The sequence below is a fragment of the Colius striatus genome, chromosome 17 (assembly GCF_028858725.1).
Source record: "Colius striatus isolate bColStr4 chromosome 17, bColStr4.1.hap1, whole genome shotgun sequence".
Classification (NCBI taxonomy): domain Eukaryota; kingdom Metazoa; phylum Chordata; class Aves; order Coliiformes; family Coliidae; genus Colius; species Colius striatus.
Window position 1 is genome coordinate 2982284 of NC_084775.1, and position 14949 is coordinate 2997232.

At 63.3% G+C, this 14949-nt stretch overlaps 2 protein-coding genes across 6 annotated transcripts; one reads left to right on the forward strand and one right to left on the reverse strand.

Annotated features, from left to right (window-relative positions):
• Positions 1–1103: 1103 nt before the first annotated feature.
• RNF215 (ring finger protein 215) lies at positions 1104–5036 on the forward strand. Its single transcript, XM_062010085.1, is given in 11 exon segments — positions 1104–1361; positions 1782–1910; positions 2197–2268; positions 2347–2432; positions 3178–3232; positions 3436–3501; positions 3503–3541; positions 3652–3768; positions 4289–4426; positions 4630–4732; positions 4840–5036. Coding segments are annotated over 11 exon segments (1086 nt in total). The 3' UTR covers positions 4863–5036.
• A 1168-nt stretch (positions 5037–6204) lies between these two features.
• CCDC157 (coiled-coil domain containing 157) lies at positions 6205–14910 on the reverse strand. 5 transcript variants are annotated; one of them, XM_062009906.1, is made up of 11 exons: positions 14587–14910; positions 13867–14038; positions 11598–12300; positions 11237–11314; positions 10938–11128; positions 10626–10793; positions 10140–10308; positions 9880–10019; positions 9056–9129; positions 8520–8980; positions 8039–8123 (listed from the first exon to the last, which is right to left on the reverse strand). In XM_062009906.1, exons 1-10 carry the CDS (start codon positions 14832–14834, stop codon positions 8770–8772), a joined length of 2154 nt encoding a protein of 717 aa, XP_061865890.1. In that variant the 5' UTR covers positions 14835–14910; the 3' UTR covers positions 8039–8123; positions 8520–8769. The 5 variants fall into 5 exon arrangements, with proteins under 5 accessions (XP_061865893.1, XP_061865892.1, XP_061865890.1 ...); XM_062009905.1 differs by having other exon boundaries at positions 11598–12303; XM_062009909.1 differs by lacking the exons at positions 8520–8980; positions 9056–9129 and adding an exon at positions 6205–6236 and having other exon boundaries at positions 7972–8123; positions 11598–12303.
• Between the last annotated feature and the right edge of the window lie 39 nt (positions 14911–14949).

Sequence of the window (14949 nt, forward strand, 5' to 3'; positions counted from 1 at the left end):
GGTCCCCGTCCCTGTCCCTGTCCCTGTCCCTGTCCCTATCCCTATCCCTATCCCTGTCCCTGTCCCTATCCCTATCCCTGTCCCTGTCCCTCTCCCTGTCCCTGTCCCTGTCCCTGTCCCTATCCCTGTCCCTGTCCCTATCCCTATCCCTGTCCCTGTCCCTGTCCCTATCCCTGTCCCTATCCCTGTCCCTATCCCTATCCCTGCCCCTGTCCCTATCCCTATCCCTATCCCTATCCCTATCCCTATCCCTATCCCTGTCCCTGTCCCTGTCCCTATCCCCATCCCTGTCCCTATCCCTGTCCCTGTCCCTGTCCCTATCCCTGTCCCTATCCCTGTCCCTGTCCCTGTCCCTGTCCCTATCCCTATCCCTATCCCTATCCCTGTCCCTGTCCCTGTCCCTGTCCCTGTCCCTATCCCTGTCCCTATCCCTATCCCTGCCCCTGTCCCTATCCCTATCCCTATCCCTGTCCCTATCCCTGTCCCTGTCCCTATCCCTGCCCCTGTCCCTATCCCTATCCCTATCCCTATCCCTATCCCTATCCCTATCCCTGTCCCTGTCCCTGTCCCTGTCCCTATCCCTATCCCTATCCCTATCCCTATCCCTGCCCCTGTCCCTATCCCTATCCCTATCCCTATCCCTGTCCCTGTCCCTGTCCCTATCCCTGTCCCTGTCCCTATCCCTATCCCTATCCCTGCCCCTGTCCCTATCCCTGTCCCTGTCCCTGTCCCTATCCCTGTCCCTATCCCTGTCCCTGTCCCTGTCCCTGTCCCTGTCCCCGTCCCTATCCCTATCCCTATCCCTATCCCTGTCCCTGTCCCTGTCCCTATCCCTGTCCCTGTCCCTGTCCCTGTCCCTGTCCCTATCCCTATCCCTGTCCCTGTCCCTCTCCCTGTCCCTGTCCCTGTCCCTGTCCCTATCCCTGTCCCTGTCCCTATCCCTATCCCTATCCCTGTCCCTGTCCCTATCCCTGTCCCTGTCCCTATCCCCGTCCCTGTCCCGGTCCCGGTGCCCCCGCAGTGCCGCCCCGCGCTCTGCGGCCGGTGGTGCGGTGTGTCCTCCGGGCCGGCAGGGGCGCTGCGGGCGCGGGGCGCGCGGGGCGATGGCGGCGGTGCGGGCCGCGCTGCTGGCGCCGCTGCTGGCGCTGTGCCGGGCCGGGCCGGGGCCGGGGCTCGCCGCCCGCGTCGAGGTGGCGGTGGCCGGGCCGGGGCCGGGGGCCGGGGCCGGGGCCGGCGGCGGGGCGGGGGCGGCCGCGGGGCCCGGCGGCACCTACACGCTGCGCGGGGCCGTGCTGGGCGCGGGGGGCGGCCGGGCCCCGCCGCGGGAACGGGAGCAGGAGATCCGCGGCCGCCTGCTGCTGGTGAGCGCCCGGGTGCGGGGGCAGCGGAGCGGGGCGCCGGGGCTGCGGGAGCCTGTTCCGGAGAAGCTGCGGGCGATGAGGGAGCGGGACGGGGGCAGCTGGGACAGGCTGCGGGTGATGGAGGCCACTGGGGGCATTGCGGGGCGGCAGTGGAACGAGGGGCGCTGGGGGTGGGTGGAGAGGCCGGGGCACGGGAGTCAGGGGGCTGCAGGAGGCAGCTCAGGCAGCTGCCCTGCGCCGAGGCAGGGGAGGGAGCAGGACCATGTCCCGTCCCCTGTGCCAGCCTAGCCTCTGTCCGTGTCCCCACGCGGTGCTTGGCTCCCCAGGGCACCCAGGAACACGGGGGTGCTTTGGGGATGCTCTGAGCCTCGGGGATCCATCCTGGCTCTCCTCTGCCACTGACTCTGCTGTGCTGCCCAGGTGGGTGATGCAGAGCCCGAGCTGAGTGCCGAGGACGGGTGGATCGGTGTGGTGCCCGTGGGTGAGGAGCCGGCCGAAGTGCCCCGGCGTGCCAAGGAGGAGTCCTTCACTGCCACCGTCGTCAGCAAGGTGACTCTGCCCAGCCCAGGGTCCTCTCTGCCCGGCCCAGGGGCTACTGTGGCACTTGCTGGTCACAAGCCCGCTGGGCACCTCCAGAGGTGGCATGTTGGGGGGCGTTGGCCTGTGCTTGGTGACAACGGGGTCCCTGGCAGTGCCAGCCCCTTGGGTTCCTTGTGGCACCTCAGCCAGGGCACAGAGGCGCCGGGTGCTGCTGGCTGCCTGCAGTGGGACAGGAGCTGCACAAGGGCCCAGCTGCCCGTCCTGCCCTCTGAGGCACTGCCCCGTGTCTCTGCAGATGAAGCGAGCGCTGGTGCTGGGGGCCTCAGCCCTGCTCATCCTGGCCCTGAACCAGAACGCCATCCGTGAGGTAGGAGCGTCCCGCTGGCGGGTCCCCGAGGCAGCCTCGTGCCCCCCCTCACTGCTGTTGCTTTCCTCTCCGGTGCAGCTGGATGTTTCCCAGCTTCTTGCCAAGCCTGTGATCGTCATCCAGTCCTCGGACAACGTCACCAAGCTGCTGGGAGCGCTGCTGCGGTACGGGCTGTGCAGCAGGACAGGCTCTGCACCCAGCCCCTGCCCAGCTCTGACAACCAGGGGCAGCCCAGGGGCCTCTCACGGCGTGTGCTGGGCTGGTGCGAGCTGGCGCTGTGTGGGTGCCAGCTGGGGCTGAGACGTGTTCCAGGGAGGGTTTGAAGTGGGATCCAACCCTTCCTCGAGGCTTGAGCCATTCACAGACTCTCAAGGGTTGGAAGGGACCTCGAAAGCTCATCCAGTGCAACCCCCCTGCCAGAGCAGAACCACCTAGAGCAGGGCACACAGGAACTCATCCACCTGGGGTTGAATGTCTCCAGAGAAGGAGCCTCCACAGCCCATCTGGGCAGCCCCTTCCCAGGGGTCTCCAAGTAGTGCCAGGGGCTGGCAGCAGCCTTGGCCAAGACCTTTAGGACTCTCAGTGTGAATCAGGCAGATGGGCTGTTTGTCAGCACATTCCCGCTGCCTTTGTCAGTGTTTGCCCCCAGTGCCCACAGTGCTGGGGCCCCCCAGTCCTTCTGACACACAGGAACTGGGTGTCGCTGCTCTGCTGCCAACTGAGGCACGGTGCTGGGAGGAAGAAACCTACGTGGGCCGGTCATGATGGGAAGGGGGAGCCTTGCTGTCACCTCCCTGGGTGTCCCTCTGTGTCCCTGTGGGGAAAGGGGTGCCCCCTGCCACTGGGGTGCTGTGGGCTGCATCCTGCTGTGCCCGTGGGACTGACGCTTCTCTCGTCTTTTGCTCACAGGGGGCTCCGGGCTACGGCGAAGATCACATACCAGGCGGTGCTGCTGGAGAACCTGGTACGTCGGTCCTGCTCCTCCTCCTCCTCCCTGGCCTGCTGGGAGGGCAGGGGCACGGCTGTGCCGAGCCACATGGGCAAGCTGAGCTGCAGGGAGCAGCAGCCAGGCCTGGGAAGGCCGCTGGAGCTGCGGGTGCCTCGGTTTGCCCAGAGTCGCTCCATGGGAGCGGGACAGCTGCGGCAACAGAGGCTCCTGCCTTGCAGGGGGTGACCCTCACACTGTGGTCGACCTGTGGCCTGTCCCGAGGGGGCCTCTACGGGGAGTGGCAGGGGGGTCATCTGCCCTGGGGAGAACAGCTCGCAGGTCCAGGTATGAGCGCCGTGTAGCCGGGCTCCTGGCGGGAGGGGGCGGCGATGGCGGGGCTGGGGGCAGCAGGGAGGGCTCAGGTTGGTCCCCAGCCCCTGACTGTCTCCCTGCAGAAGTACCTGCAGCAGCTGTGGAACACCATCCTGCTGATCGCCCTGCTCCTCTGCACTGGGGTGATGGTGCAAGCCCAGCGGCAGTCGCGGCAGGACCCGTCGCAGCGGGATGCTGAGGTGGGAAGGTCACAGATTCACAGGATCTCAAGGGTTGGAAGGGACCTGGAAAGCTCACCCAGTGCAACCCCCCTGCCAGGGCAGCACCACCTAGAGCAGGGCACACAGGAACTCATCCAGCTGGGTTGGAATGTCTCCAGAGAAGGAGCCTCCACAGCCCATCTGGGCAGCCCCTGCCAGGGCTCCCTCACCTCAGCAGGGAAGAAGCTTTTCCTTGTGTTTCTTTGGAACCTCTTCTGTTCCAGCTTGTGCCTGTTGCCCCTTGTCCTATCATTGGCCATCCCTGAGCACAGTCTGGCTCCAGCCCCCTCACACCCACCCTTGATGGGTTTGTAACATGAATGAGGTCACCCCTCAGGCTCCTCCAAGCTGCAGAGCCCCAGCTCCCTCAGCCTTTCAGCACAAGGCAGATGCTCCACTCCAGCATCTCTGTGGCCCTGCACTGAACTCTCCAGCAGCTCCCTGCCCTATCCTGCAGAGGCTGCCTGCTGGGCTCTGAGCCTCTGCTCTGCCTTGGCAGCTGGACCTGAAGCAGCACATTCGGCGGCGGCTGTCGGCGCTGAAGACCCGGCGGTACCATCCCGGCAAAGCACCGCGGCGATGGGCCTGCGAGATCGACAGCTGTGCTGTCTGCCTGGACCAGTTCCACAAGAGCCAGGTAGGGACTGGGGGGACTGGAATCCAGCCCAGTCACTGCATGAGGCCACCCGTGCTCGTGCCATCCCTCTGCAGCCCCGTGCTGAGCCTCCCCTCGCGTGCCAGGGCCGGGGTGTCCCTGCCAGGGAGCTGCTGGTGGAGGATGATCCCCATGCCGGCCCCTCGGGCACTGTTCTGCTCACATCGGCTGTCCCCTCCCTGCAGTGGCTGCGGGTGCTGCCCTGCTCCCACGAGTTTCACCGGGACTGCGTGGATCCCTGGCTCCTCCTGCAGCAAACCTGCCCTCTCTGCAAGCACAACATCCTGGGTGAGGCACACCAAAGTGCAGCCGTGCCCCGGGGCGAGGCCTGGGGAGGAACCAGAGCTTCCCCAGCCTTCCTGTGCTGTGACCTCCCCCACCCTTCTCCCTTGCAGGGAACTGCTGCACGGAGAGCTGAGCGCTGCGAGGGACACGCAGGGACAGACCCAGCGCTGCTCTGGGGAGAGGGAGGGCCAGGGGGTGCTGGGCACACGGTGCTCTGCTGGAGCGGGGCCGGGCTGGCTGTGCCTCACACTGCCCAGCCAGTCCCAGAAGGAAGGATTTCGGGGCTCTCCCTGTGGGGTACGAGTAGAGGGGGTGGGAGGGGCCAAACAGCTGTTTCTGGGGGGCTGGGGGAATGGGTGCTCTAGGGGCACCCATGGGTGTAGCGGGGTGGGGGCAGGGAGGCTGGAGGCAGGGGCAGCCCAGGCCTGGCTGCGCTCTTTCCCTGCTGAGAGGCATTTTTCTAAGTCCTTTTTTTCCCCCCCTCTTAGAGTGGCCATGGCAGGGTGGGCAGAGCCCTGGGGAAAGTGGGCAGAGCCCTGGGGGAGTTGGCAGAGCCTGTGGGGGGTGGGCAGAGCATGGTGGGGTTTGGGCAGAACCCCGGGGGGAGTGGGCAGAGCCTGTGGGGGGTAAGTAGAGCCCCAGGGGAACTGGGGCTGGAGCTGGCAGGGCTGCTGGGCGACCTGCAGCCTTGCTGTGGGAGGGCAGGGAGGGGGAATGCTTTATTTATACTAATTTATTAGGAAGGACAGCATGAGTCAGCTGCAGACACCAGGCAGGGGGTGTGTTTGGCTGCCCACGGGGTGCTGCAGCAGTCGGGACTCGCCCGGACCGGGCCGGGCTCGCAGGGCTGTCTCTATTAAACAGAGCAAGGACAGGCTGCCGTGTCCTGTGTCAGGCTTGTGTGGCTCCCACCACCCTCCCAGGCTTGTCAGGGGGCTCAGGGCCAGCCTGAGGGAGTGGCTTGGTGGTTCCTGGCCTCTCTGGCTGCTTGCAGGGGGACCTGCATTCCCAGGCTGGGGCTGTGCTGGTTTGTTCAGGGAAGCCAGCACTCTTCTGAGCCCAGCTCTGCCTTCCTCTTCCCCTCCCAAGCATGGTGTCCACATCCCCCTGGGGGAAGGGTTCCTGGCCTGGATGGCTCGTGCTCTGCCCAGGCTGGTGGCATGGCTGGGGCTGGACCAAGGCCTGCAGCAGCAGCTTGGCTGTGGGAAGCCGAGCTGCAGGGCCCAGGACTGTCCCTGTCCTGCTCAGCTCATGGTGCAGGGGCTGCACTTCCCTCCCTGCACAGGGACCTCTGGCCTGTGTGTGGATCAGGCCTCTGGCTGGGGAAAGCCACTCGAAGCCCCAGCCCTGCATCAGGGCTCCTGGTGCTGAGGAGGGAGAAGGGCACAGCCCAGCCCAGCCCTTGGCACTGGCACCGTTGGCCTTACCACAAGCCACAGCGTTGCCCAATGGAGCCACGAAACTGCACAGACCTGTGAGGTGCTGCAGAGATGTTTATTTGTGGTGCCTGTAAACAAAAAGCAACATCCTTGCAGCAGGAGCCAGAGCTCAGCCCACTGCTGCTGCCTGCTCTGCGCTGCTGGCAGCTGGGTGCCAGACCATGCCAGCTGAAACCCTGTGGGCAAACAAAGCTCTGGCCCTGCTTTAGCTCCTGCCCTACAGGTGGGATGCCCCACAGCTGGGAGGGGAGTTCAGCTGGGAGCAGCTCAGCACAGCCCAGGCCCTGAGCCATTCCTGGCTACAAGTGATGGAGAAGGAAGGGAGCCAGCAGGATCTCCTGCCAGCTCTGGGAGACCCCCAAGGCACAAACCCCACTGCAGGGAAGGCAAGTGCTGCTGCCCACTCCCTTCACAGAACCACAGGGATGGTGGAGGTTGGAAAGGCCCTCTGGAGCTCCTCTGTCACTGGCATCAGGAAGAGTGGCCCCAGTGCAGCTCTGAGCAGCAGCAGTGCTTCACTGCATTGCACTCCCAGCAATGAACAAACACTCCTCATGTACCTCCCAGAGAAATGAGGCAGTTCCCGCCCTTGGGGCACTGGGGCATTGCTCAAACTGTTTTGAAGTTTGTCTGCACAGTCTCATGGCTTCAGGCTCCCTGGATGCTGATTTGGAAGGCCTCCTCCTCACAGGTGTGTGCACAACAGATAAGCAAGTGCTCTTAATTACTTTTAACCCCTTGCTTGCCATTCTCTCATCATTCCTCACTGACAGTCCAAGCCATGCTTGTATGAAACAGCAAATGAGGACAGAGATTTGGGGGTCTATCAATGACAAATCTCCCAAGTCTGGTCTCATTTTCCCCCTTTGGAAGAAGTTGTTTTATTAATTGCAACTACTGCCCACGCTCTCACTTGTTTTCTTGCTGCATCCCACGCTTATGGTTAGGACAACAACAAGGATGAAGGCTCCAGCAGCATGGCTGACCTTCCTTTTAATGAGCATCCGCCCATCCATTCTTGGCATTCCTGTTTGCTTTGCTCTTGGCTCTCCTCCCCCTCTGCTCTGCCCTCCTGAGACCACATCTGGAATATTGTGTCCAGTTCTGGGTGCCTCAGTTGCAGAAGGACAGGGAGCTGCTGGAGAGAGTTCAGTGCAGGGCCACAGAGACGATGGAGTGGAACATCTGCCTTGTGCTGAAAGGCTGAGGGAGCTGGGGCTGTGCAGCTTGGAGGAGCCTGAGGGGTGACCTCAGTCATGGTTACAAACCCATCAAGGGTGGGTGTGAGGAGGCTGGAGCCAGGCTGTGCTCAGGGATGGGCAATGACAGGACAAGGGGCAATGAGGAGCTGGGGAGCCCAGAACTGGACACGGGACTCCAGATGAGGCCTCAGCAGGGCAGAGCAGAGAGGCAGCAGAACCTCCCTTGACCTGCTGCCCACACCCTCCTTGATGCCCCCAGGCTGCCATTGGCTCTTGCCCACGAGGGCACGTTGCTGCTCATGGTCGGTTTGTCACTAACCAGCACTCCCAGGTCTCTCTCCTGGAGCTGCTCTCCAGCAGGTCACCCCCAGCCTGTGCTGGTGCAGGGGGTTGCTCCTCCCCAGCTGCAGGACTCTGCACTTGCCCTTGTCGAACCTCAGCAAGTTCCTCTCTGCCCAACTCTCAAGCTGGACAAGATCCTGCTGAATGGCAGCACAGCCTCTGGGGAATCAGCCAGTCCAGTGCAGCCAGTGCACTTGCTGAGGGTCCCTCTGTGCCCTCATCCCAGTCACTGATGAAGATGTCAAATAAGACAACTTACTCTCCAGCTGCGTCTCAGCAGGGACGTGCAGCTCGGGGAAGAACACCAGGAGCCTCTCCCGCTCCTTCAGCTCCTGTGCCTCCTGCTGCAGCTCTGAGCTTCACCTGCAGCTCTGAGACAGACTGCTCCAGGCTCAGCTTCTCCTGCAGCTCCTGTGGGACACAGCACAGAGGTGAGAGCTTTGCAGAGCAGAGAGCTCTCAACCCTTGGGACAACACAGGCTGGGGAGAGTCCCACGGGAGTACTCAGACCCCCCCCAAGGAGCACTTGGGGAGATCCCTTGTGTGCCTGGGGGTCCCAAGAGGAGGTGGCCAGGTGGCAATGAGCTACTGTCTCCCAGGGCCCCTTCCTGAGGAAACTCCTGGGGGCTGGGGGAGGCTCCCACTCAGTGCAGAGCTGAGGTGCTGGTGAGGAAGCAACATCCAAACCCTTGGGCTGCACTCAACGGGCCACACAGACACCATCCCCTTCCCTCTGAGGGGAAAGGGCCACTCTGCCAGCCCAGCTTCTCTGCAGAGGGGTGGCTGGGGCTGGCTCTGCCTGCTCACCTGTCCATCAGCAGCTCCAGCGGCACCACATGGGAGTGCTGGGTGGACTCAGGGCCCTTCTCACTGTGTCGGTACCGCTGCAGCTGCACCTCCAGGCCCGGGAGGACACCTCAGTGACGGCGGCCTGCAGGTCCCTCAGGTCGGCCCGAAGGCTCCCCCTGCAGCCGGGCTGGCCCAGCAGGTAGCCGGGCAGGTAGGGGGCTGGCTCAGGCCCGTGCCCAGTGGCCTGCTCCAGCCTGCTGGCTGCTGCTCATTTGCGGAGGCCGGCGCCGGGGGGAGCAGAGGGGAAACGGGCTCTGCTCCTCCCTCTCGGCACGGGCGACCTGAAGTGCAGGGCCGCAGCCGGCAGCGGGAGGAAGGCTCCAGCCCTGCGCCCCGGCTCTGCCGCGGGCGGCTTTGGCCGTGGGCTGCCGGGAGCAGAGTGCCCGGGCTCCCCGGCACGGCCCCGGCCGCTCGGCTGCCTGCGGGGGAGAGCGGTTAGAGGGGAGGAAGGCGGGGGAAAGCTCCACAGCCCCTGCCCCCGGGGTTCTGCTCACCCTGCATCCTGCCTGCCGGCCGCCCTGCTCTGCTGCCTGCTGAGCTGAGACTGCAGCTGGGCCTGTGGGACGAGCTGCAGGAGAGGGAGAGGGGCTGCAATTTCCTTTGGCTGCAGGTGCAGACCCTGGACAGCCGTGGCACCATGGTACAAGGCCCATGGTGGGGCCCACGGAACCAACCCTGAGCACCTTGGCCAAGCCACCTTCCCAGCCAACACCACGTCAGCCAGACCCATCTGCAGATGGCACAGGAGCTGGGGCCCTGGCTCCAGTGGGCTGAGCACACCCCAGAACCGCTCCAAAGCTAACAGGGCTGAGCTGGACCCATCTGCAGATGGCACAGGAGCTGGGGCCCTGGCTCCAGTGGGCTGAGCACACCCCAGAACCGCTCCAAAGCTAACAGGGCTGAGCTGGAGGGGCTCAGGGTGTGGAGTTGCAGGGTGTGGAGTCTGGCTAGTGCAGACCCTGGGGCTGCCCAGCCCTGGCTCAGAAACCATTAGGTGGGAGCAGCCGGGACAGGGGCTCCAAGGCTGGGGTGGGCTCCCAAAAGCAGCAGCAGGGCCCAGGACAGACAAGGCTCAAGGCCCAACTCCCTGCCCTTCTGTGTCCAGCCCCATGCCTCAAGGCTGGGGAAGCAGCTGCTGAGGTGCAGCGGACAGGCTGTGAGCTGCCCCACGGCCTTTTGTCACCCAAAGCCTGCAAGGGGACACAACCAGAGAGCCAAGGACAGTGCCAGGGGCCGTGGGATAGTTTTGGAGTGTGCAGCACTCTGCTGGCATCTGCACCCCACTCCCCCAGGGCACTGAGCTGGGGTGCAGCCTCACCTGCAGCGTGCCCTGCTCAGCAGCTGCCTTCACCTTGGCAAGAGCAGACCTGAGCCGTGTGTTCTCCTGCTCCAGGGCGCTGATCCGGATGCTGTTGGCCTGCAGCTGCTTCTCCATGTCCTCGGTCAAGTTCCCGGTGCCTGTAAATGAAATGCAGCAGGAGCCAGAGCTCAGCCCCAGGACCCTCTGCCAGCTCTGGGAGAGCCCCAGGGCACAAGCCCCACTGCAGGGAAGGCAAGTGCTGCTGCCCACTCCCTTACTCTCCAGCTGTGTCTCAGCAGGGACGTGCAGCTCGGGGAAGAACACCAGGAGCCTCTCCCGCTCCTTCAGCTCCTGTGCCTCCTGCTGCAGCTCTGAGACCTTCACCTGCAGCTCTGAGACAGACTGCTCCAGGCTCAGCTTCTCCTGCTGCAGCACATCCAGCAGCTCCTGTGGGATGCAGCAGAGAGGTGGGAGCTTTGCAGAGCACAGAGCTCTCAACCCTTGGGATGGGACAGGCTGGGGGAGTCCCACAGGAGTACTCTGACCCCCAAGGAGCGCTTCCTCCCTCCTTCCCTCTCTCTCTCTCATATGCCTGGGGGTCCCAGGAGGAAGGTGGCCAGGTGGCAACGAGCCACTGGCTCCCAGAGTCCTGCAAAAACTGGCCATGGCTGGGGAGAAGGCAGTGGGAGGCTCCTGCCAGCCTCAGGGCACAGCCAGGGCAGCTCCCCTGGAGCCCCCACTGCATGCCAGGGGCCAGCACTGACCTGCTGTGCCCGGAGCTGTTGCCCACTCTGCTCCTGGCTCTCCTCCAGCTGCTCTGCCAGCCTGGCCTTGTCCTCCTCAGCCTCTCCCAGACTGGCTTGCAGCCCCTCACGCTCCTGGTCCATGCTGTCCAGCTGCTGCAGCAGGAGCTGCTGCTTGGCCTGCAGGGACTGCACAGGGCAGGCAAGTGTGTGTGTGGCTGCTGCAGCACCCACTCACCACTGCCCTGACACCAGGCAGCAGCAGCAGCAGCCACCAGCTCAGCCCAGTCCTGCAGTGTGCCACAGGGCAGGGGAGAGCTGGCTCACACGTACCTCATGGTGCCTCAGCACGCTCTCCACTTTGGCCTTCTCCTTCTCCAGCTGCACAGTGGTGGAGCTCAGCTCTTGGCCCAGGCTCTCACGATGAATGCTGAGCTCCTGCAGCTTCTCCTCCAGCTCTTCCACCCGGCTCTTGGCCACCATCGTGCTTCTCATCCTCTCCAGCAAGGTCATCTTGGTCTCCTCTGGGAAGACACAGCACCTTTAGCCCAGGCTCAGCAGGAGGGGAAGCTCCCACATCAGGTCCCTTCAGGGGGCCCCAGACCTGAGATGTGAGCCCCAGGGGTCCTTACCCAGCTCCTGCACAGCAGCCTGCTTTGCAGACAGCTCTTCCTTCAAGGCAGAGATTTGCTCTTCCAGCTGAGCAGCTCCTAAATCAGCACAAAACTCCTCAACTACCATTAAACAGCTCCTCAAAAAAAAACAGAGCTAAAACAAGGAGGCAGCCAACAGCTGCACTAGAGCTTTTTGCATCCATCCAGTGATTGTATCCTGCTGGGCTTCAGCAGGGAGGAGGCTGTGAGGGAAGAGCCTCCAGCACCCACCCAAACCACTGGTGAAAGACCTGCCTGGGCTGGTGGGACCAAGGTTTGACCAGGGGCTCTGGGCTTCTCCTGCAGACCCCCACAGCCTGGGAGGAGAAGTGCACTGTACCTCTCCGGAGCTCATCCTTGTCCTGCTCCAGCCTGGCTACAGCCTTCGAGTGCTCTTGGATCTTCGCTTTGAGTTTGTGCTCAGCCTTCTTCCTCAGCTGTGCCTGGGCCTCCTTCTCTGCCTGAAGCAACTGAGAAAATTCCTCCACCTGCTTCTGCAGCTTCTCCTTCTCTTTCCCCGACTCTGCCAGCTCAGCCTTGAGAGGTTTGAGCTGCTGCAGCAGCAGCTGGAGGTGTCTGCTGATGCGGGACAGGTCCTTGCTCTGCTCCGAGGCCCAGCAGCTGACATCCCTTGCACAGAGGGTCCCTGTCTCTGAGGCAGCCTCCACGCTCTCCTGGAAGCTGCCCAGGGCCGAGGGGATGTTCTGGCTCTGGCAGATGCCGGCGATGGCTTTGCCAAGCTCACCCAGGCCGGCCTGGGCGGCGGCACAGGCGGCACAGGCGCCCCGAGGCCCGGCTGGCGGCGGGGGGCTGCAGGGGCTGCTCAGGGCCGTGCTGCCCACAGCCCCGGGCACGGGGCTGCCCCAGGCCTCGCTGCCTGCTGCTGCAGCACCTGAGGATGGGCATGGAGACGGGCACTGGGCAGCTGCCCTGGAAGGCTGCAGCTCCAGAACGTCAGGCATGCTGTCCTTCACGGGCTGCTGCTCAGCTCTGCCAGCCTGGGCAGCGGCTTGCAGCGTGGAGATCTCCTTCCTGCAAGCTTCCTTCTGGCAGAGAGAGCACACAACAAAAGCAGGGCCCAGGTCACACCAAGTCACCTGCAAGACATCCCTAAGAGCCCAGGCACAGAGCCATGAAGAGTGGGGACAGGACACTAGCACAGCCAAGGGAAGGCCAAGGGCACCCTGGCCTGGATCAGGAACAGTGTTGTCAGCAGGAGCAGGGAGCTGATCATTCCCCTGCACTCGGCTTTGGTGAGGCTGCACCTCCAATACAGTGTCCAGGTCTGGGCCCCTCTCTACAAGATGGACACTGAGGTGCTGGAGAGGTTCCTGAGGCTACTGCCAAGCCAGGAAAGGATTTGGAGCACGTCTCAGCTGAGGAAGGGCTGAGGGATCTGGGGCTGTTGAGCCTGGAGAAAAGAAGGCTCAGGGGAAACCTTCTCACTCTCTACAGCTACCTGAAAGGAAGCTGCAGCGAGGTGGGGGTCGGTCTGTTCTCCCCAGGGACAGGCAACAGAAGCAGAGGAAATGGCCTCAAGTGTCACCAGGGGAGGTTCAGGCTGGATGTGAGGAGGAATGTCTTTGCTGCCAGGGCTGTCAGGCATTGGAAGGGGCTGCCCAGGGAGCTGCTGGAGTCACCGTCCCTGGAGGGGTTTCAGAGCTGGGTGGGTGATGCACTGAGGGCAATGGGCTGGTGGGTGATGGGGCTGGGACAGAGGCTGCATTCCATGAGCTTAAAGGGCTCTGCCAGCTTGAACTATTTTATGGTTCTATGGTGAGGGCAGCAAGCCCTTGTCTTGAGAACTTCCCAGAGCTTGGAGAACAGCACCAAGCACTCGAGTTCTCTCTTCACTTACAAAGAACTTCCTTCTCCATGACAACCAAGGCACGTGCCTAACAAGCCAAATGACTCTACTTCCCGCTCTCTGATGCGGGGCACGGGGGATCTGAGTCTGCCCAAGCTGCCAGGCAGCTCTCCAGCCGCCTCCACTTCAGTGGAGCTGTGGTTTCACAACAGGAAGCCTCAGCAGGGAAGCCTGTTCCTGCTTGGGAGCGTCCCTTCCTTCCTACCTCCTGCGCCATCTCCCGGTCATACCAGGCGAATTACCGTCAGACTTTTCTATCAGAAGGATCGTTTGGGGAAAATAAAATGCAGGGATGGAACAGTGTTTGTACCACACAGTGTTTCACTCAATCGAGCCAGCTCGGCCCCACAAACAGGGGACTGGGCAGAGCTGCAGGGGCAGCACATTGGCAGCAGGAGAATATTTTTGCAAGCAATAAGGACGGCCAGGCTTGCCCATGGTGAGGTCCTGGTGCAGGCCTGCAGGAGGATGGATCCACAGCACAGCTGGGAGCTGTGGTTAGAAGAGGGAAGGGACTCAGGTCAGGAGGGGACACTGAGGGACATGTGTCTTGTCTGACACATGTGACAGCCCTCAGAGGAGCTGGGAACTCATCAGCCACGGCCACCATGTGCGTCATGGGGATTCCCCAGAGAAGGACACTGACCTCATCGCAGTCCAAGCCACGGGAGCTGAGGCAATGGCCATTTCTGTGACCTCTGCACTCCGCTCTTGGGGCATCAGGGTCCCCCAAATGTCCTACCTCAGCCAGGAGCTGCCTGTAGGAGGTTCCCAGTTTCAGCATGCTGCTCCAGTACCTCCTCACCGTCAGCCCCGCGGACATGACGGGTCCCAGTGTCTGCACCGCAGGGATGTCTCGCTCACTGAGCAGCAGTTCTGTGTAGCCTGTGAAGCTCTGGAGCAGCAGCAGCAGCCTTTTTGGACAGAAACGAAGCACAGCTTAGAGCAACTATTTGTGGTGGGAGAAGGGCCATTGGCACTTAACAGCACAGTGAGCCCCAAGGGCCAGTGCCCAGGCAAGGAGGTTGTCCCCCATCCCCTGGATCACAGAATCACAGAATGGTGGGGGTTGGGAGGGACCTCTACAGATCATCCAGTCCAACCTCCCTGCAGAAGCAGGGTCACCTAGATCAGGTCACACAGGAATGTGTCCAGGAGGGTCTTGAAGGCCTCCAAGGAAGGAGCCTCCACAGCCTCCCTGGGCAGCCTGGGCCAGGGCTCCCTCACTCCAACACCGACACAGTTTGTTCTTGTGTTTAAATGGAACGTTTTGTTTGGATAGTGCAAGTTTGGCAAAGGAGGCCGAGGTGCTCAGGTGCTGGTGGGGAAGCAGCATCCCATCCCTCGGCCTGCACTCGGCAGGCCTCACAGCCACCATCCCCTTCCCTCTGCAGGGACGGGGCCGCCGTGCCAGCCCAGCTTCTCTGCAGAGGGGAGGCCGGGGCTGGCTCTGCCTGCTCACCTGTCTATCAGCAGCTCCAGCAGCACCACATGGGAGTGCTGGGTGAACTCGGGGTCGCCCTCGCTGTAGCCGTACCGCTGCAGCAGCGCCTCCAGGTCCAGCTCACAGGACACCTGACCCGGGAACTTCCACGAGGGGAAGCGCACGGCCCCGGCCCGGGAGGACACCTCGGCGATGGCGGCCTGCAGGTCCCTTAGGTCTGCCCGCAGGCTGTCCATGCAGGCGCGGCTGCCCAGGAGGAAGGCCATGGCGCAGCGCCGGAGCGGCCCAGGCCCGCGGCCCGGGCCCAGGAGCCGCTGAGGGGCAACGGCCGCGCTCGGTCGCGGTGGCAGCGGCGCCCCCTGGAGGCCGCGGCGGGGGCCG